Source organism: Anser cygnoides, chromosome 2, assembly GCF_040182565.1.
Source record: "Anser cygnoides isolate HZ-2024a breed goose chromosome 2, Taihu_goose_T2T_genome, whole genome shotgun sequence".
Classification (NCBI taxonomy): Eukaryota; Metazoa; Chordata; class Aves; order Anseriformes; family Anatidae; genus Anser; species Anser cygnoides.
The window spans coordinates 15,836,835-15,859,512 of record NC_089874.1 but is presented as its reverse complement, the minus strand read 5'-3'; the positions used below and the strand labels follow the sequence as shown (position 1 = coordinate 15,859,512).

The following is a 22,678-nucleotide window of genomic DNA, read 5'->3' as shown; positions in this document are numbered from 1 at the left end:
AACCCTTTTATGAAATCTAAGAAAAGATCCTATTACACTAGCCATCCTGTCTCTCCCTTTTACCAACTAGCGCCATGTAAACTATCAGAGGATTGCACGTCAGATTTTGTGCTCTGCATCAATTCATCAAGTCCCTTCTGTGCATGGAGTATTTTAGCTCTATTGACATTAACATGTGCTAAATAATCTTTTATAAATACACTTCATGTCTTGAAAACCAACTTGACACTGTGTACATTTTTAGAGTGTAAAAATAGGAGCTGCCTTTAAATTGCCAATTACAGTCTTGGTTTCATACTGCTTACCACATTCCATGATCATTCTGTTCAGCTCCCCCATTTTTCCCCACACTGAAAATAAAGACCAAATAGTAACTGATTGACAGAAAGGAAAGACAACATGATAATGCAAGGTGAAAAAAACAACCTAGGCATAAAGGCAAAATGTGGTGTTAACAAGAAATTCTAACCAAAACGTATTTGCACAGTTTGCTATCACAAAAAAAGTCCCTATGGTATTTAGGACCACACTTAAGCCCCAACATCATGGTGGGGAAGCTGCTTCCTTTAGGTTTATCAACAAGGTATCACTGGTATACGGAAAGAAAAGTCTTTGAGACTAATACTTGAGAGCACTTTATGAAGACACCTAGAAGGCATTTCAATCCATTTTCATTTGCATGTTTGAGTATTTCAGACAGCACCCTGGTTCCAACTCCTACCTGAGGTTCTCAAACATGGCAGCGTGTGGCCCTTTCCTTAAGTAGGTGTTTTTTTCCTTTCCGTATTGCTAAGTTAAAGGGAACTACCCTATCAAGATCCATTAGCTATCCACAAGACAATGCGTACCTGCTTTCTCCATCTACTCAGTATTACAATAAAGATTTGACCTAGTTTAGTCAGTTCAGGAACAGTAAGTCAAACTAAGATGATGTTCTCTCCATCCCTGGAAGTGATACTGCTGCCAAAAGCTGGCTTAGGCCCTCAGATTCCTACGCCATCTGAGCAGACAGTGCCATCTGCTAAAGTGGTGCCTTGACTTCCTTCAAATCCTCAGCAACGAGTACCGTCTAGTTTGCTCAGGTAATCTGAATGGGTAATTTACCAAGTGCAAAAGAGCAGAGTGTTGAAAAAATCCACAGTATACTTCTCAGTTGCCACGACCATCTGAAGAGAAGTGATCCCACAGCCCATGACATGCACGCACACTTGCTCTGTCAATGGTGGGAGAAACCACAAGAACAAGATAAACATTCATTATAAACACAGAAGTGAACTGTACATACACTCTTGATCCCACTGCAAAACATCCCTGGATAAGGGACCCTCTCTAGACCTAGTGACTTCTGTTGCTAAATCTTCCCCTTGATTAACTAAAAAAGGGTTTCTTATCCAGAGTTCTCTTGAGCACAGGTCAAGTATGAAGTCAAACCCAGACTGCTGATAAACAGGATGATGATATCCATAAGACAACTAACCTTGAAAAACATTTTTTTCCAGAAAGTCGTAGCAAAGAAATTACAATTTAATGAAAGGCAAAATAAAATAGCAGATACCTTGCCCCTATTTTTTCAAATTACCAAGGTAAATCAGCTACTAGATATAAAAAATTATCAGGTTACCAAATCACACCCATGAGCCTTTACCTGCCAAAGTGAACTGATAATGAAAAAGCCGAGGGCTCAGTTTTTACAGGTTTGTTTTCTAAAAGCTTGTAACAAGCACTTCAGAGCTGCTTTTTCCTCAGAAGCTTCTCCAGATTTTCTAATCAAGGCCAAAGGTCTCTATTTCTAGGACCTATTTATTTCTATAGCCCAAACTTCAAATACCTAAAAGCTGATTAAAGCTCCCAAACGAAGACAAAATTTAACTACCATATGCCAGCTCAAGGTTCTTCTGCAATCAGAATATAGATGCCATGGAAATCCAGGACAGATGCAAGGGTTAATGCTGAACTGTCAACAACCACCAATAAAGCCCTGAAGGTCACCAAAAACTCACTGCCTTCTGTTCCAACCCATCGCTATCAACTTTGGCTTTAATACTTAGCTACCGGTAAAGACATTTCTGACCATCTTCCCAAGACAAGACTCCTCAGAGACAATACTTCTCCAGAGGACAGCTGACAGACTAAACACACAAGAGAAAGGTCTGTTAGTCACTTCTACAGCTCTGGTAAAAGTTCTCTGAATGTGTCACTAATTCCCCCCCCCCACGCTTTATTCCTCATTGAGCAAGCCTTACATTACTGGCAAAAAAAAAAAAAAAAAAAGCTGTTTCACTTCAGTGTTGATACTCATGTTTTTTCCTATCATACGCAAGCAGCTGAATTCTTGTCTACTGGCATGAAGTTTGTTGAAGTCTTGACTTGACAAAACGCATAAGCTTCCCGAGATAGCGATGACTATTAAGTGGCCTTCATCCTACCATTCCAACAGTCTCACACAGCACTTGGCCTCTACCTCATGACTACAGCATCCTTGGCACAAAGCAGAGCCAGTGCACTAATATTAATCATAATCTTCTTCTAACAAAGCAGAAGATAAACAGAAAGGGAGAGCAAACAAGGCCATCACTTACACCAATGAACGCACAAGAAATAAACTGTAAATAAACTGAGAAGCAGCAAAGAACGTGTAAACCTATCCGTAAGCACCTGTAGGCTTTAACAGTTTTGCAGAGGCAATCACTGAAAGGAGTCCAGTAACCATACAAAACACAAGTTCTGCAGTGCTGACACTCCAGCTGGCTCTTACCTATAAGACTTTTTCCTCAACTTGCCAATAAAACCGCTGTGTGGTTTCAAATTCAGACATTCTCTGAGATACACCCACATTACTGAATTGTAAATATCACATGTTAAGTTACAATATATGATCTTTCCACTGTCAGTTCCGATTTTCTCTCAGAGCTTTTCAGAATTACCTCGCACTTTTACATAGTGAGAAAAATCAAGTCTCATAAAGGCATGCAGGACGTATCCTGCTGACATACTAGTATGGGATACGGGTGGGGAGGGGAATTACGTAGATTTATCATGCAATTAAAAGCAGCACTTCTTAAGAGAAAATGTAAACACACAGGAAACCAGGAATGTGATTTTATCACCAGTGTTATGAAGAAACTTGAGGAAAACAAAACTATAGAATTTAAAAATGCAAGAGAATTGGCAATTTCAAACATCAAAATCTGGGGGAAATGCCTGTAAGAAAAGACACCAGGTACTATGTAGACAGACTACTACAGGGGATGATAATGACACCAACAGAAAAACAAACCAATCAAGCTACATCAAGTGTTTCCCTGCCTACACCCTGAAGATCATTCTGGGCAAGATCTATTGCAAATCAATTGTTTGTCAAAGTTACCTGCACCCTTCTTTCCCTTCCAAGAAGGGTTCTGCATCTGTAACCCACGATCAATGCACTTTCGTAAAACCACAGTCTTGGCACAAAACTCTCAGGTTTTGAAAAGTCTAGAAGCAGAAGCCCAAACAATTTTTTTTCATGGTAAGACCTTCCTGACAGCCACGCACTTTGGGCTGCGTATCTGATCAGTGAAGAATCTGAAGCCTAGAGCCCTACAAATCCTAACAGGAAACACTCAGCAGCGTTAGGCGTATGCATGGGACAGTCTTTATTTCAAATCTCCTTAAGCACGAGTTTGTTAAGTCTTCCAGGCAGGCTAGAACATCTCTTAACTAATTTCTATTTACAATTAGGAAGGCACAACCTCCAAGTTGTGATATTGGTACAAAGGTATGAATGCAAAATGAAGTAGTTATGCACTCAACAACCATGTTCAGACCAGCCTCATTGTACCACGTCACTCTGGGCCCTCATAACTGAAGACTGCACAATTTTGTACCAAGATGCAGCGTCACTTTGGATGCTAGCAAGCAATCCTTTCCAACAACACCCTCTTGAAAGCTTCCATTTCAATTCGAAAAAGCATGAATTTCTTAACTTCTGATTAAATATAAAGGAAATGAATCTTCGAGAGTGGTACTTAAACTGTAAGAGGATAGTTTCCTCTCTCGCTCAAAGTACCTGTGCTTGAAGAGATAGACAGACAGACCAGTAGGTTCTCAAATGTTTGTTTCATCCTCAATTCATGCAATTCACCGTCATGCATTTTTTTTTTTCAAACTAGAGAGACCCTCCCAGAATTAGATTAGTCCTAGAACAAACATACAGCTGAGAAATACAGAGACACCACTGGCAAAGAGGAAAAAGCATGTAGAGAGCTCATTAAACAGCGGGAGGATATACTCAACTGGTATTTCTGTTATGATACGTTAGACCTTTGATGCATTCCTGGATATTAAAGCTAGCTCTTAGAAATAACCAAGTGGAAAAAGAACAAGTAACCTATTACAGATAACTACGGCCAGTGAATTTCAGTACTCTGCTGTAGCAGCGCAGACTGCCATGCACCAACACACACTTCTTTAAAACATTTACTTGAAAAAGTAATGTGTTAACTTACAGGTGTACAAAACCCACTTTGAATACTCTACAGATTGATATTGAAATAAATGCACAAACATTTCTGGGCATGGCCACAGAATTATGGCAACTTGAGACAGCAACAAGCAAAGTGGTATATTCAAAGAAAACGTTAGCACGTGTAAGGGCTGGCCACACTACACTTTTTCCTATCTGAAATCAAATATTACACAAATTAAGTTTAAGAATAAAATACAAGATTTTGGCTATTAAAATCCAAAGAATCACAAAGCCACATCACCCTGATCCTTAAACATTAAAGTAACTCAATTATTGTCCCTTCCTGGTGTTAACTTTACCAGTATTTTACTGCATACAATTAATAGATGTCCCTTTGCTGAAATCCATTACACAATAGATCAAATCTGAAAAACAACCATGAAGATAACCTTATCCTCCTCAAGAGAGGATATGAAAATTCCCAGGAAGTAAAACCTTTCTGTAAAAGCATAGCCCCAAAATGACCTGAAATTTATCCTGAAATAAAATCAGCACCTCCCTTAACTCCAAAAGCTCCCTACCATCATCATTCCTTCTTGTGCCATTAAGAATATTGTTAATAAAGTTACCTTTGTGGATTTTTTTCAGTCCTAATGTAAGTAAATAATGAGAGATTTTCAATCTCTTCCAATGGTTAACTACCCTCATAAACAAGAGCTGTAAATAAGCCTAGCCTGTTTTAAACCCGAACATGCACAACTGGTCTCAACGTAGGCTACTGTGCTACACATAAAACCGCTCACTGCTGCTACAAGCCTCCTCTTTCTGCCAATTAGTAGGAAATCAAGAAAAGGTCAGAAATAACTTGAGCGTGCATATGTCAAACTCATTACTCAAAACCGGTTTACACTTTGCTCTTCTGGAAGAATTCTAGGAGAAATTAAATTGCTTTTATGTACATACATAACTTGCATGGAAATTAAACAAAATAGAAAAAGGATGGCTTTCACGTGGAACACAAGTGCCCTGGTTTGAAATTCTTCTAAAGTGAGTTTGCTATTTAATTCATATCCTGCATGGTGTGAATGACATCCTATTTCAAAACAGAGTTTGGATGCCCTACAGAAGCTTCTGACCCGCACAAAACACCGATGATCAAGTAACATTCTTCTTGCTATTTTCTGTAACCTTAATTACTTTCTACATTGCTCTAAAGCACAGGACATAAACCTTCACCATTATTATATGTTTACCTGATAACGTATACAGAGCAAACATCACATCATCAACTTCCTTTGTGACAATCCTCTGCTCACAACTTCAAGTTAGCGCCTGACTTCTGTGTGGCATAACGTGCTATCGTGAGTCCTGAACTTTCAATCAGGACGGTTAGTCTCCAGGATACTATCAAATCCCATAGCTGCTCTCTGTGCTTCCTGTTCCTAACTGAATGTGGTTAAGTTTTGCTACATCAAAGAGGAAAAAAAAACAAACTTGAGACTAATGATTCAGTCACAGGACCCGTTATGATCTTACATTCATGTAATTCTCACTGCCCCTACCAGATCCCAAAGCACTTAATATCAGCAAACCACGCATCAGCAAAGTAATGATTACTTTAAGAGTACTTAAACACCATATACACAGGTGTTTAATTAGAAGAAAACATACTTTTATTGAAGCACTAACAGAATGCGATTTCTTAAGCGGTAAGAACGTCCTGACCGGAAAAGCTAATAGGATCTTTTCAATGAAACTCAGGTATGTAACTCAAGACATTTCCTTCACTGACTCACTACATCTCAGCTACACACTTAATTCACTCATTTTTAAATTCACCATAGCCGAGATGGTGACGTAGGCCTCATCTGCTATATTCCATACCAGCTTTTTCCCTTGAAAAGGTGGAAAACAGCTGTTTCAGTAACAATATAGTCTGGATATGCTATCTTCCCAATGCCTCCAGCATGGACTTGGGAGAAAAAAGGCCTATTTTCTGTGTGCACTCCCTGGAGAAGAGCTATGGCAGCTGTGCTCAAGGAAGTTTTGCGTAAGGGATATGATTCTTGAGCCTGGTCAAGGTGGATAAATGTGAATTAACTCACTGCTTTGCTAAGTTAGAGATGCCCTATTAGGGAACACATTTTAAGCATTTCAAAGCATCTGAATGAACACTGTATCATCATCATCATCAGGTTGTATATAACATTTCAGAAACACTGCATGGTCATGCTGATATCAGGAAAAAAATGATTAAGAATGCTTAACAATGGCATTTTATCAAATAAGCTTCTCTTGAACATCTCTCAAGCTGGGGCAGGGAAGAGAACTACAGCTATGGATTTGACGAGATCAAAAGCACACATTAAACTATTTTGACAGATAAACACCAGATAACAGAGTATAATAGTTTTTACAGCTGACAACTGCATGTGCAGACTTTATTCCACTTTCTGTACAACCTGTTAGTTACGTTATAACACACCTGAAAAAGAACACAGTAAGAAATGAAAAAGCAGTTGTGCAGCTTGTAATTTCAGACTCTGGGTGCCTAGTTTTTCTGGATACCTAGCTATTAGTAACTAACCAACGTGGAACTGTAAATCCTGACCCCTAAGAACAGAACTTTACACGGTGCATCACGCCTGGAAGAAATCTAGTAGGACAAGGAAGCTGCTACTGCTGAGTGAAGAGTGCAGAGATTAACCACTGGCCCTCACACTTAGTTAGAAGAGGAAGTTAAGAGTAATATAATGAAGCAACAGGACTTCTCACCGCTTGCATGATATACTCTCCCCTGCCTCAACACCAAGGACAGAGACACTGGGATTCAGAGATTTTACCTGACAGAAAAGTTGCATGTAACTTGTCCAAACTTTAACGTACACAAGGCTAAATGGAAACATAACATTCAAATCCTTAGTAAAACCATAGTAATATCAGCATTCACATCAGGATAACAAACTTAAGAAAAAAAAGCAGGTTATTTTCCATACCCACACTGAATAGAGACTGTCATTAACTGTGGAAATTTCATTAAAGTAGCCATGTTTTCCTATTTACGTCATCCATTTCTATCATGTGTAACACAGTACTTATTTAAAAGTATCTCTGCTCACACACTGCCTTTGTTGTTGCAGTACTTCAACTAAAGATCCTAAGAAGTTCACGTCTTGATGCATTAAATACACTTACAAGTGTTGACTTGAGGTGCTTCAAAAAAAACATTGCTTTCTTCTTTTTTCTTGGGGGGAAGAGGGGGTGGGGAGGTAGTATCTTTTTAGAAAGAAAATACATTAAAAACCTTCTACAAAATTGAATGTAGCTACAAAGCCTCCAAAAAACCCACCCATCTTAAGTTTGTGTTTTTGATGTAAGAGAGCCTAAAGGCTAAGGTGCTTGTTCTATCTCCTTTCATTCAGAAAAAAAAAAAAAAAAGCAGGGAAAGCAAGTAAAGTCTTCCTTGGTATGGCTGGAAAAGCCACGAAGTTTAGGATGCTTGCAAAGCTACACGCTTCCTTTGCAAAACTTAAGTTAGTGAAGAAGCTAAAAAGATTCAGACTATGATTTTTTCAGTAGTTTATCTGAAGTAACTTGAGAAACGTTATCTTTGCTCTGTTTTTCCATCTGCCTGCTTTATGTTCCAGTCTGAAATCTGAATTTCCAGTAAAAAAAAAAAAAGGCAAAAAAATATGTCACACAAATTACCATCTTTAAAGATAAGTTCCTCCCAAAAGATAAATGAATCTACCACCATCTACTTCCTTATTCAGGCCGTTTGTTATGAATTAAAATGAACTTGTTACCTGAATCTGCATTACTACATATTAACAGTGACCTCTTCTCTGGCTGCCAAAATCACTGCACTGAGGATGCATTTTGCTCAAAAACAAGACTGAGATAATGCAGAGGATGTTTAGTGTTGCGTAAGAAACGTCCTCACATTTTGGAGGCTTTGGTTGTAATTATTTAACAGATGCATGCATCTCCTGATTGTTTTCAGTCTTAGATTTAGCAACAGCCACTGTGTGTTTACCCTACAAACTCTGGAGCTAACCCAACTGTCAGAACTATCAGTTGATAGCTCCAAGTACCACTGCCTGTGTGCCAGGAGTAAGTAAAAAGGTCTCTAAGTCTTCTACCTCCAAACAAAACCACTAACTGAACTTATGACTTACTAAGCAGGAAGGTACACTTTACTTGTTAACAGAATTAACATCGCTTTAAGGTCCTTAGCTGTCATTTGTTTTTAAACAATTACTATATCCCTCTTATCTGTTGCATACTTTAGAATTGACAAGGTTTTTTTGGCCTTCAGAGGACTCTTACAAAACAGCATTGCTCATCTGAAGTTTCAAGTTGCAATAATGAAGATGCACTATTTTCCATATTTATTCTTTGTAGGAACAGGATGGGAGAAAGATAAGATGAAAGGGAAGCAAAACATATTCCCTTTTGTGCATCAAAACACTAATTAGTCATTTAAATATCTTGTGACTTGATGCTTGAATATTAAATCTCTGATTGCATTTTTCCCTAGGGAAAGTTATTTAGTCAAGAGAAGAGCTCTTAACTCCAAATGTGTGTTCATTTAAAATTAGATTTATGCAAAACTCAAGGCCATGCTAGAATTCTATTTATAAAATACGTTATAAATGGCTGTTCACACCAATGGAAGTCACCCCTCCTCCCAGATTCTTACGGACACTTTGCCATCTGTCCTTAAAGAAACTGATAATGTAAAATATCTATTATTTTAAGTATTAGAGAAAAAAAAAAATCAAAACCAACTCTTCTGCTGCTACATAATACAATTTCCAGCTTTCCAAAAATCCTTCCTGGCATGAACTTTAGGGAAGAGAACCTAGTAGGGTATTAAGCCTGTAACATTTGCTGTAACTTTAGCAAACCACCACATCTCTATGTTGTCAGCACCAGTACAAAGCTGAGGAGAAAGCTTTTTTGGGGTGATATGTGAGAAAGAAGGAAACCTACCAGGTTTGCAGAAACATGAAGTGAGAAGAAGTTAAAATCAATTGCTTTATGTAAGAAGCTCCTAAAGGATTCAAGAAGACACCTGTGTTTACCAATGGCAAACAAATTTCTCTCGGGTGTGTCTGTGCATGCACACGTGTTCAGAACAAAGGCATGAGCAAACTTTAGCTGTGGAAAGCGTTTACTTGGACCTACTCTGGAGTTTAACCCTCAAAGCTTGATTCTACAAACAAAAGCATCCCATTAACCACAGAAACAAGAAGTCTTATAATTAACGCTGAACAATTTTCCCTTGCTCATGACTACCTCTTCCTCAGCTAGGACACATATCTGTGGGTTTATGGAAGCTATAGAGTTACCCCGTATAATTTTCCATCCCTGCAAGGCAAACAGTGAAAGCGAAAGTTATCTGACATTTCTATGTAAATAAACGCGTGCACGGATACTTGCTGACTAACAAACGTAACAGAATTTGAAATTCTGGTGCAAGCTGAAACTAAGGGTGCTCTCTAATGTCAGAATCTACAGGTATTGCTTCAGAGTACAGCTACTGCATCAAACGAACCGAGGATCTAAGCAGAACTACTTATTGCTTAAACACTACTACTAAAATGATATCACGATAAAGTTTTGAACACTACCACTTCAAAAAAACACACAAAAAATACTTCGAAATATATATTTCAGTATATGTTTAAAGTTACGACTTGCACAAACTTTGAAATGTTATATAAGTTACATTAGAATGCAGGCATTTACAATAACAGGAAAAAAAAACAGCAGAAGAGCAGTTATTGAATGGAGAGAACATGCAAAGGGCACTAACTGTCCAGAATACATTCAGCCTCCGTGAGCTTTCATTAAAATTCACAGAATTGGTTCACTTAGCCCAACAGTACCACAAACAGAAGATGATGTTTAAGGAAGATTTATGTATTTTAAGTTTTAGAGAAGTAATTCAAAGCTTGCTACTACATCTAGAAATACAAACAGGAACCTGACAGCCTGTCACCTTCGAAGGACAATGGCAGCCTGACAGCAGGCAAAACTGAAAGGGTATGAAGTTGTCACGTTTGTTCTCATCACGATTTCAAAACCTGTTTACATAACTGCAGTTCCACCGTTCTCGCCTGTTTGCTGCACTTAATGCATGAATGGAGAAAACAGAGTATACTAAGGGAATAATTAGAAGACACAAGGAACTACCAGCATGACAGTCCAGAAACACTCAGCAAGGGCCTTTAGCGGTAGGAGTTATTAAGTGTTACAGACATCTCAGACTGTGGAGACTTAATTATTACGGGGACGTGATGCTGCAAAGGCTCTAAGTTTCATGCTTCACTGAGACAGCGCAACTGAGAGGAAGCGGTGGATTTCTGGCGCCCAGTTCAGACTTTCTTACGCCGAGAAACGTGTCAGTATGTCGGGACCGACTCCGGGACTGACATGTGCGCTTCCACACCCCGACTTCACCCCAGGACTCCCAAACAAACCTACCCCGACCCCCTCCTTGCTCCCGGCAGCGCACAGACGCCGGTCTCGCCCTGCCCGCCCCACGCTAAGCCCACCACCACACCACCACGCGTGCTGGGGGGCCGCAACGCAACGCTCGCCCCCGCTCACCCCCAACCCTCCCGCGCTCTCCCGGTCTCGGCAGCGCGTCCCCGAGCCGTGCGCGCTCCCGCGCCGGCCTCCCCGGCTTCCCCGCGGCCGGCTCGGCGGCGCCCCCCAGCGGGGCAGAGCCGCCACGGCCCCGCCGCCCGCCCGCCTCCCCGCCGCTCGCTGCCGCACAAGGCCCGGCCCGAGCAGCCGGGAGACAAAATGGCGGCCGGGCGCGGGATCACGTGACCCCCTTTGTGCCTAGCGGGGCCCGGCGGAAGGGGCCGCCGGCCGCCCCGGGGGGGAGCGGTGTGTGTGTGTGGGGGGGCGTAGGGAAGGCACCGGGAGGGGGGGGGGGCGGTAACGGGCGGCCGGGCTCGGAGCCTTCCCCCCCCCCGCTTTCAGCCTCCCCCCCCCCCCCCCCCCTCCCGGCGGGCGGGGAGAGCGGGGAGAAGATGGCGGCCATTTTGTGCTTGCGCAGAGGCGAAGGTGGGGGCCCCGGGTGCGGGGGGGATGGAGGGACCCGGCCGGGGGGGGGGGGGGTCTCACGTACCGACTCCTCTTCCTTCTCCATGCCCGTGGGCATCTGCGGCACGGCCCGGTTAATGGAGGCATATTCGGCCAAGTCGGGCAGGTCCTCGCAGCGGAAGACGGGCAGCGGCTTGGACGCGTCCAGCGCCCGGGCCCGGAACGACAGTTTGCTCATGTTAGGCGGCGATGGCGGCTCCGGCTGGGGAGGGGGGGGCGACAGCAAGAGCGCTCCGAGCTGAGAGCCGGACCCCGCCGAGCGCTCTCATGGAGAGACCGGGGCTCCCCCGGCGGGGCGGGGCGCGCTCCGACACGGGGCCCGGCGGCGCCGGCTGGCGCGGTTGGGCTGGGCGCTGGCTCCTCTCCTCCGCCGCTCCGGCTCCGCTCAATACGCCACGGCCAACATGGCGGACATTAAACCTCGACTGGCCGCCTCTTTCAGCCAACCCCAGCGCCACAGCCATTCCCACACTGCATCGCGCAGGGGCGCGGGCACAGCGCCGCCCGGGGGGGAGCGCGCGCAGCGCGGGCACGGAGGAGCGCGGGCACGGCAGCGCGGGAGGGCTCCGAGCCCAGCCGAGCCGAGCCCAGCCGGGCCGGGTGGAGGCGGCGGGTGCGGGGACGGGGCGGCGCGGGGGGGGGGCTTCTCCTCACGGCGCCGCTCCGCCGGGGAAAGCAACCGCCGCTCCCGCGAGGTGACGGGGTTCGGCCGGTACCGAACGTCCCCGCACACACACGCACCTCCCTGAGGTAAAATACTCCCCCGCCACACACCCCAGCGGAGCCTCCCTGAGGTAAAACCAGGAAAAAGGAAACCGGGGTTCAGCCGCCCCCGACCCTCACGGCGGCTCGCGGGGCAGCCGGTGCCGAGCGCTCCGCTCCCCCCGTTCCCCTCAGGGCGCGGCGCCAACGGTCACAGCGCGGGGATCGCGCCTGAGGCGGCGGCGGCGGCAGCGCCCCGAGCCCGGACCGAGCCCCCCCGGCTCCTGAAGGGAGCCCCCCCCCCGTCCCACCGACACCCCCGGCCCCGCTCCGAGCCTCCCAGCGCCACCAGCCCGCGCTCGGCTGAGGGAGACCCGCGAGGAGCTGTCAGCAGCGGCCGCCTGCCGAGCGGCTCCGCGGTTTCTCCGAGTTTTTCAGAAAACTCCGTCCTGCACTTGCTAAGTGCGGGCACGTGAAGCAGTTTAACCCTTGCTGGGGTTTAAGTTATCACTCGGTTACCGGCTCAAGCACGCTCGTTACAGGCAGAGGCTAGAACTAATTGGAACATGTCTCATTAGGTAAGCTAGTTTATCTCTCAATGACTTGATTAAATTGATGCAACATTCTGCTATAAGCAAAGGATGGGAAATTAGAGCCTCACTTATCTCAGTAATGTCTCTCTACTCTGCCCCACGTCGTCCCAGAGCAGCCTTACAAATGTCAAAGCAGCCTTTCCCCCTGCCCATCCCTACAGCCAGCTATTTAAGGAACGCAGCAAGTGCTTGAACACGTTAGGGTTTTGCGTTATATCACAACGTAACTCCAGTTCTACACCTAAATCATAAATCACATGCTTTTAATTTTAAAAGTACCGGAAAATTGTGTTTTGTTTGAATTTCAGTATCCCTCCACGTTTCAAGCAAAGTCTTACAGTTTTGTTCTGTTACATAAGAATCAGTACAAAACCTGTTCCTTTTCTACCACATATTACTCCTAGAAAATAGAACTTCAGGAAACAGGGCATAAGTGTAACAAAATTATTTTTTAGAAGTCTTGATTCACTTGGTAATTTTTCAAACCTATTATGCCTATAATACGAACAAAAAGTATTTATTTTTACTCTTATCACCTTTTAAATCTGTATTGCAAACAGGTAATGCAGTGGAAGCTCCTAGGAAGAATGTTACTTTTTTTAAAGAAGAAAAATACCTTTTTTTTTTTAAATATACTTGCATGAACTAAGGACTATCATTGTATTAATTTGTATTTCAGTAAGTACATCAGAACCAGATGTGAAAACTGCACAATGCTTTTTATTCTCATTTTAAAGCTTAAGCGTTCCCTAGCTAGAAATAGTAATCTTAAAGAAATCCTAAAATAAGTTGCATATAAAACATCTACAGTTTTCCACAAATACTGAATAATTCATTTTATCCAACTAGCAGACATAATGCAATGACAACAAATAAATAGCAACACACTATCATAGATTTCCTTTGACCTAAAACACTAACTGAAAATGAAATACCTGGCAGCCAAGCAAAAAATAAGGCAATTAAATATGACTCTCCAATGAAAAGCAAAGTATAGAAAACATTCTGAACTATAAAGAAAGAATGCTCAAGTTTAAACTTATCCTTAATTGACCTTTGCATTTCTAACCCCACTACAGGCTTCAGAAAAGCGCAGAACGGACAATAACATTTAGATACAAATAGGACAGCATGCATTAAGACAAGTCTTTGGCCTGAAGCTCTTGGATTCATCAGCTTTTATTATTTTACCAATAAAACAGATTTTGTAGCAGAATTTGATTAGTCTTCAAAAAAATACCTAAATTAATTTGCTAGTGAGATGAGAAGTGCGATTTGAAAGCAAGGATATTCCAAATCAATTTGATATCAGCACCAACTTCTGTCAAGGTGATAATAGGAAAAGTATAGAACTTTTTCTGAGGCAGGAGTTTAAACAGACTGATAGTTATTTCTATTTTACCTTCCTTTCAGTTAGGACATGTAGGTATATTTTAAGTTTTGCCATTTTTGTAGCATTTACCAAAATGCTTACATTACATTTGTAGACATCAGTACTTTGCTATGACAGTTGCCAGTTTAAAATTGGTATCCTGTTTTGCATAATGACCGAAAGGCTTTGACAGCTCTCAGTAAAAGATCAGTAAGCGTAAATTTAGTTCTGGAGAGAAGTGCTATTTTCTTCTTTAATCCTAAAAATAATAAATAAATACATTTATACTAAATTTTAACATACAGAAGATGAACCATTATATGCTATGTTGTTTGTCTGGTTTATTAAATGAACAAACAACATGATAGACAAGCATAATCCAGTCCATCTCTACTTTAAAGTTGAGAAAGTGTACGGTATCTGTTCTAAAAAGTGAAATTTAATGAACTGGAAGGAAGCTGAAATGTAAAAAAATACAGAGATTTGAATTCCTGGTGTTTTTTGTTTGTTTTGTTTTTACAAACTGATTAGAATAGTTCTTTGGAGTATCAAAGAAATGCCTCTAACGCTATGTTTTTGCGATCTAAAAATAGTTAAAACAAGCTCTACTAAACTGAAAGAAGTTTGTACAACAGTTTTAATATATCAGCTGTCTGGATGGTAAATATAAACTGATTTCAATATTCAGCCAAAACTACTGGATTAAGATTATGTATTAAGGGAGGGGATCCAGCAATTTGATCTATGTAGCTACAGGCAGGGGTCTCTTGTTAGAGTATCTAACTCAGGTTTATGAAGCCTAATTATTTAACTTGCTATTTTTGTTTCCAAGTTCTACGCAGCATTTAACAGGTTTTTACAAATTTCAGTATTTAGTTTTGTGGTTTAAAATTTCTCAGAGTCAAAAAAAAAAGACTTTCAGTAGTTTATTTAAACATGAGTTGTCTTCTGAACAGGTGCCTAATATTGTCTCCTGTTCCAACATCAGTCATTGGTTCTAGGCACAAAATAGCTACGCACAAAGGGCATATAGCTTATACCACACGTTTTGGTGCTTTCTGGAATCAATTAGCTCTATATTTTAAGGATATAAAATGCTAGGAGACAGTTCAACCCTTTTTTTTTTTTTTAAATAAGGAGGTATATTATAAAAAGGCAAGTGTAATATAAAAGAGCTAAAAGTTGAAAACAAGTATAGTACAGAGGCTGATTTGTAAAACATAATGGCTGATATTACTTATGAGTTCTCTGTTTTAGTTTTATGGAACGCATATTTATTTGAAAAAATAGATCTTCACAGCAATAGCCAGTAGTAGCAGTGAACATCTGATGTCATTCCACACTCCAGCCTCACTGGAAGATTACTTCCTTGCCTTCCCCCCCCAAAAAAATGAATCCAGAGTCAAGCTAGGATTAGAAATCCCAGTACATTTGACTCTTTACATATATGCATCTTCTCTGGCCCTACTTTTCTTGTGCCTACTTAAAACTGTAGCAGATTTTGAAAGTAGAATATGTTAAGGGTAAAACATTTTTCTCGCTTATCAACTATTTAAAAAGAGTTTTTTACAGAAGATGCTACCATGTTTTCATAAACTGAGGAATAGGCTGTGTACACTAGGTTATATACTCACTTCTTTATCCATAAATATTTGCAATTTTGTTTATTTTTTTTCACTCAGCCTACTTTATACCCAGTTTCTACTATTGTAGAGCTCACTCATCAACTAATTATATAGCAAATTTGATAAGGTGTTTTTGGTCTTTTAGCTTTGTTATGGTTGACTACTCTGAACTGATAAAAAAAAGTATTACTGCCCACCCCTGTTTTCAATAATCACGTATTATGAAATAGCAGTTTAGGAAATTCCCATCCTTTGTTTTCTTTCCATAATTTACTCTTTGGAAAAGTATAGGTGGTTCTTTTGTTCTATGGTAAGAGATGATGGATTCTGTAAGCATATTCCTGGTTTACGTTTGCTAGTGATTCTTCTGTTCAAATTTGATTCTCAGCTATCTTTTTGTGCTTATGTTTCATATCATTACAAATAGCTAAATTCTTTTAAGTCATCGTGGTCAACTAACTGGAGTTTGGATTAAAATGAAGTAAGTGTAGGCAAATATGACAGTAGATGTTCTTCATTTTATGAAGTTTCACGCTACAGTAGTAAGTAGGCACATTGTAGAAATTACCTTAACAACATAAAGATTTCAGTCACAAATGAACTGGTGTCATTCATAGTAAATTTCACCTTATCTGATGATGTCAGCTACCTGTTATAAAAGAAATAATGGACCTGTCAAACATGTAAAGCATTCAGATACCACACTACAAAGCTGGTACAAAACACCTGCGATAACTTCTGGCAGATTCTGAAAGACAATTTAATGTCTCATAGCTTTGGTATCTCAAAGAATGATGTGGTATATTCACTCAGTTATTTTAGGCATTCACAGTTGAGATGCAACAGGTACAAAGCTTGTCTGAAGTTCTTATTGAATCATAACTTGAAGTAGCGACCAAGTGAATCACTGTTCCTCACTTCTTGTCTCTATCAGGAGAAAGTGCTTTGTCATACACACACACACTTTTTTTTTTTGTTTCTGTAGCGAATGGGAAGGTACATGTACTGCATGACCAATTCTTTTATTACTTTTTTTTTTTGTAAGCACCTTTAATTTACACTTTGGAATACAAAATAGAGCACAGAATGGATAATACAACACCTAATCTTCTATTTCTGTTCCCACTCAACATATAGAGGGTAGAAGCAATCCTTTAGATTCTAAAGCTGCATAATTTTATATCTCAAAAAAAAAATCACTGATAAAATAGGAAGCTCAGAAGCATTAAACATGAGCATTTTTTCCACCATAAAGCCCATGACAGCTAGTCTCATGAACAGTACCTTATGCGAAATGTCTAGTAAAGCAGCCTAACAAAACTACCTGTCCTTAACATTCAGAACAGAAACACAGAAGTTGACAACAAAATCTGAAGTTTCAACGCTTTGTTGCAAGTGCCCATACTTAAAATTGGATAAAGGATTACCATCTGATCAATGGGTTTCACATTTTACAACTACATGAAGGAAGTCACAAGACAGCATTACCTAATGTAAAATAAAGTTAACAAAACACGACAGGCTGAAATGAACAATAGTTCCGTCATTTCACAGGCTCTGAGCACAAGACTGTGGTTTTATAGTGTGCTGCCTTCATTAACAACATTGGCTTAAGATACTACAGTCCTGCTCTCTGCTCTGCTGATTTGTTCTTTCTCCTTTCTCAGATCAGGTGAATGATTGGCACGTGGCTGCTGCCACCTCAGGGATCTGGGATCTGTGAGCTGGGACGCTGACACCAGATGGGATGCAGCTGGCCAGGTGTGGCAGGAGCATTCTGGGCAAAGTTGGCTGGGCTTATTAGCAGAGCTTTAAACTGGATTCAGTGGGGGAAAGGAGATGTAGTTCTGAGTGACAGGGAAGAAGCAGGGAACACCAACACTTTAGGAAGCAGCAGGGAAATACTTGAGAATTGTCCTAAAGGAAATACGGAGGGCTCCTCTAAAAAGGTGATGTGGCTGAGAGCCCACCTGAAGTGCCTCTACACAAGCATGCAGCTTGGGAAACAAACAAGAGGAGCTGAAAGCCACAGTGCAATTAGAAAACTATGAGCTAATTGCTATCACAGAAACATGGTGGGACGAATCACACAACTGGAATACTGCAGTCGAGGGCTACAAACTTTTCAGAAGAGACAGGCAGGGAAGGAGGGGTGGTGACGCTGTCCTCTACGTTGAAGAATTAATATATTGTGAAGAGCTGCCTCTGAGAAAAAGCTACACACAGGTTAAGAGCCAATAGGTAAAAACCAAGGACCAGACCAATAAAGGACGCCTTGTGGTTGGGGTGTACTACTGGCCACCTGATCAATGTACTACTGGCCACCTGATCAAGGGGAACCTGTTGACACGTCCTTGCTTCAGCTGCAAGAAGCACTGCACTCATGCTCTCATCCTGATGGGGGATTTCAACCACGCGGATGTCTGCTGGAAAAGCTACGCAGCAGGCTGTGAGCAATCCTGGAGACTCCTGGAATGAGTTGAAGATAACTTCCTGGTGCAGGTATTAGACAAACCAACCAGAGGAGAAGCATTACTGGACCTGGTGCTCACCAGTGCAGATGAACTCATTACAAAGGCTAAGACTGGAGGCAGTCTGGGCAGCAGCGACCGTGCCCTGGCGGAGTTCCTGAGCTCAAGAAATATCAGCCTGGCAGAGAGCGAAGTCAGGACCCTGAACTTCCAAAGAGCGAACTTCCAGCTATTTAAAGACCTAGCGGATGAGGTTCCCTGGGAAACAGTCCTTAGGGACAGAGGAACTGATCAGAGCTGGCAAATCTTTAAGGACGCTTTTCTTACAGCGTAAGAACTCCCCACCTCCACGTGTAAGAAATCAAGCACGGAAGGCAGGAAGCCGGTCAAACAGATGTAAGAAGGAAGTGCACAGGCAGCAGAAGCAGGGACATGTGGCCTGGGAAGAACACAGGGATGCTGTCCAGATGCATAGGGATTGGATCAGGAAAGCCAAAGAATACGTGACACTGAACTTGGCAAGGACTGCAAAGAGTAACGAGAAAGGATTCTAGAGGTACACAGGTCTGAAAAGAAAGGCCAAGGAGAGCGTACCTGCTCTGACAAATGAGAAGGGAAAACTTAACAACAGTTACCTCTAGGCAGGGGCTGGAGGAGCAAAGTCCCTCCTACTGTAAGCAAAGAGCAGGTTTGATGAAACTGAGCAAGTCTTTGGGTCCTGATGGCATCCATCCCAGGGTCCTGAGGGAGCTGCCCGATGTAGTTGCCAGGCCTCTCTCTGTCATATTTGAGAAGTCCTGGTGGTCAGGCAAGGTCCCCAGTGACTGGAAAAATGGAAACATCACTCCTGTGTTTGAAAAGGGTAAAAAGGAAGAACCAGGAACTGCAGACCAGCGAGCCTCATCTTTGTGTCTGGGGAGATCCCAGAAAAGATCCTCCTGGAAGCAATGTCAAGGGACACACAGGACAAGGAGGTGATGTGAGACAGCCTGGTGCCCTGCTATGATGGATTGACTGCATCAATTGACAAGGGAAGAACAACCAATGTCACCTATGTAGACTTCTGTAAGGGCTTTGGCATGGTCCCACATGACATCCTGATCTCCAGACTGGAAAGAGATGGATTTGAAGGGTGGGCCGTTCAGTAGATAAGGAATTGGCCTGATGGCTACAGCCATCGAGTTGTAGTCAAAAGCTCTATGTCCAGGTAGAGGCTGGTGACAAGTGGTGTTCCTCAGGGGCCTGTCCTGGGACCGGTCCTGTTTCAGTACCTTGATCAGTGACACAGACAGTGGGATGGAGGGCACCCTCAGCAAGTTCTCAGATGACACCAAGCTGAATGGTGCAGTTGATACAACATAAGGAGGGGATGCCATCCAAAGGGACCTGAACAAGCTTGGGAAGTGGGCCCATGTGAACCTATTGAGGTTTAACAAGTCCAAGTGCAAGGTGCTGCATCTGGGTCGGGGCAATCCCAGACACAAGGACAGACTGGGAGAAGAACTCACTGGGAGCAGCCCTGCAGAGAAGGACTTCGGGGTTCTGGAGGATGAAAAGCTCGACACGAGGCAGCAGTCTGTGCTTGCAGCCCTGACAGCCAACTGCATCCTGGGCTGCATCAACAGAGGGGTGGCCAGCAGGGGAGGGAGGTGGTTGTGCCCTTCTGCTCTGCCCTTGTGAGGGCCCACTTGGAGTCCTGCATCCACACGTGGGGGCCCCCAGCATAACAAGGATGTGGAGTTGTTACAGTGGGTCCAGAAGAAGGCCATGAGGATGACTAGAGGGTTGGAACACCTCTCCTGTGAAGAAAGGCTGAGAGAGCTAGGGATGTTCAGCCTGAAGAAGAGAAGACTCTGATGAGACCTTATTGCAGGCTTTCAGTACTTAAAGGGGGCTTATAAAAAGGCTGGAAAGCTTCTTAAATGGGCAGATGGTGATAGGACAAGAAGGAACGGTTTTAAACTAAAAGATGGGAGATTTAGATTAGATGTTAGGAGGAAATTCTTCACTAAGTGGGTGGTGAGGCACTGGCACAGGTTGCCCAGAGAGGTTGTGGATGCCCCATCCCTGGAGGTGTCAAGGCCAGGCTGGATGGGGCTTTGGGCAACCTGGTCTGGTGGGAGGTGTCCCTGCCCATGGCAGGGGGGTTGGAACTGGATGGGCTTTAAAGTCCTTTCCAACTCAAGCCACTCTGTTTCTATGATTCTCTGTAGCAACACTGTCCCTTCATTCATATCAGGACACCTACTTATGAAGCTGCACTGAACACCAAGTTGGGGATCTGATCAGATACTTCAACAACTCAAGAAAAAAACAAAAACAACTATATAAATCAGAAGGAAAAAACAGTAAGAAGACCCGTGCTAGAAGTTGTTCTTCAAGCTACAGCTTAATGCCAATGCCCTCTTCCCTCACGTGATCCAGTCTGTGAAAGCCACAAAATTCTGGAATGATAAACTTATGCAAAAAGGATTTGAGAGTGACCAAACTACATGCAATTTACTACATACTCAGGACAATAAAACTGTCATACGCTATATATTTGAAAACCTTGACCTATGAGACTAGTGTCTGAGCTAGTCTATACATGAAGCATTAATTATTTTCTTACAGGCTGGTTACAACTGTGTATGGGTGGGATTTTATCGTTTCTATTACATACAGAACAGGCAACCTTTTTCCACCTGAGTGGAAGGCATTAGATACCATTTTAGCAAAGTAATCCTGCTTGGAGAATGTGTAGGACCAGTCATACATATGCAAAAGTGAAGTCCAGCATCCTCAGGGTAACTGTCTAAACATAATCCTGGAATAATCAATTTACTGCAGGCAGAATTGAAAACCCAGGCTGAACCTCAAAGGTTGTGCCACTGAGCTACATCCAAAAGAGGAGGTAAAGCCAGCAGCAATCAATTCTTTTTCTGAAAAGAAACAAAGCTTACAGAGGAGCAGCAAAAGCTATTACCACACTTCTACTTGTACAACTGGAGGTAGGATCTTCAAGACATTGCAGGCACTCTGCCTCCACAGGAGGAGCAAAAAGTCTGCAAGAGGCACTAATGACTTACACCTCCTTCTAAAGGAGGATTATTATTTTAAACAGTCAGCATTTGTTCTAAGGCAGACAGAATGGTAGAATAGTCTCTATCTGCCTAAGACATCTGAAAGCACAAACAGTTTGCAGGGTATGGGTTTTTGTTCATTTTTATTTGTTTTGATTTAGGGTGGTTGTGTTTTTTTTTTTTTTTCCCCCTTCCCCTGGCACTGTCCAATAGAAATTAGCTTTATATGGCTTGTTATTTAGGAGACTTAAGTTTTTGTGTGTGTGCGGAAAGCAAGTTATGATGGTAGCAGTGATTGTCAGATACAGCAGTGCTAAAGAAACAAAAATTACTTGTGCTGAGACTCTTCTATAGTGAAAGAGATATCTTTCCCTTTTTAAGTTCTTTTGAAGTTTTAGAGTTCAAGATAACTATTCTGAATCCACTTAATGTTATAAGGTAAATTATTTGGAGTTTCTCCTTTATTCTTCAATTCTGTAATATATACTCCCTCCAAAATACAAAGCTAGACACACCTTGAATTCATGCTCTAGTCATCTTTTCCAGCAAATATTCCACAAAATAATATCTAAGAATTTAGTAATACGACAAAGTTGTAAAATATAACTCTTTAGTGAAGTTAAAAATAAATAAATTAAAAAAAGGAGGGGAACAAAAAATCCTGAAATGTCTGACTTTATGCTCTATTCTATAGTTTGGAATATATCTATTCATGAGATGATCACTAGAAAAGAAAATGAATTTGTGGTTTTCTAGAATACCAATGCAGTAGTTGATTAATTTTATTATGAACTGGACAACTTACATGAAATATACAATTCCCATTGTGAATTACTTGATGCTCTACTTTTTTCACCTAACAGTTTCTCTCTTTTCTGAAACTGTGGTGTAAGCTGAAACTTTTAAAGACTCTTCTATAGTTATCCACAATTCTCATCTAAGTTGAAGGAGTACTTTCCCCTTCCTTGAGTACTACTAAGTTCAATGCTGAATACAAAACTTAGTAACCAGACCAGCAGATTAACACATCAGATATTGACACTGGTCCTTTTTTTTTCCCTTAGCACTCAGCATAAGCACTTAATTTCAATAGTATAATTGAATTTATAGTATTAATGGAAATATGTTTATAAACTACATTAAAATAATGCTCCTACTTTAGGAGGTGTAAGTCTTTAGTGCCTCTTGCAGACTTTTTGCTCCTTTTGTTCCTCCAGAACACCTGCAATTTATTTTTAAATTTATTTTTCATTTCAGTTCTTCCTATTCCACTAGCAAATGACT

The 22,678-nt window shown here is 42.0% G+C and overlaps 1 protein-coding gene across 8 annotated transcripts in view; it reads right to left on the bottom strand.

Moving 5' to 3' along the window:
• Positions 1-22,678, bottom strand: part of EPC1 (enhancer of polycomb homolog 1) — a 67,269-nt gene that overhangs the window by 33,996 nt on the left and 10,595 nt on the right. For 2 of the 8 annotated variants that reach the window (XR_007168307.2, XR_007168308.2), the window contains exon 1: positions 11,595-11,999. The exons of 1 other annotated variant lie outside the window; for it this stretch is intronic. Coding sequence is in view for 5 of the 7 variants with exons in the window: in XM_048076571.2 (XP_047932528.2) it covers positions 11,595-11,747 (153 nt within the window). In the remaining 2 variants the exon portion in view is untranslated. Of the gene's footprint in view, positions 1-11,594; positions 12,002-22,678 lie in introns of those variants that run through there. 5 more of the 8 variants (XM_048076565.2, XM_048076566.2, XM_048076567.2 and 2 more) reach the window with 3 other exon arrangements.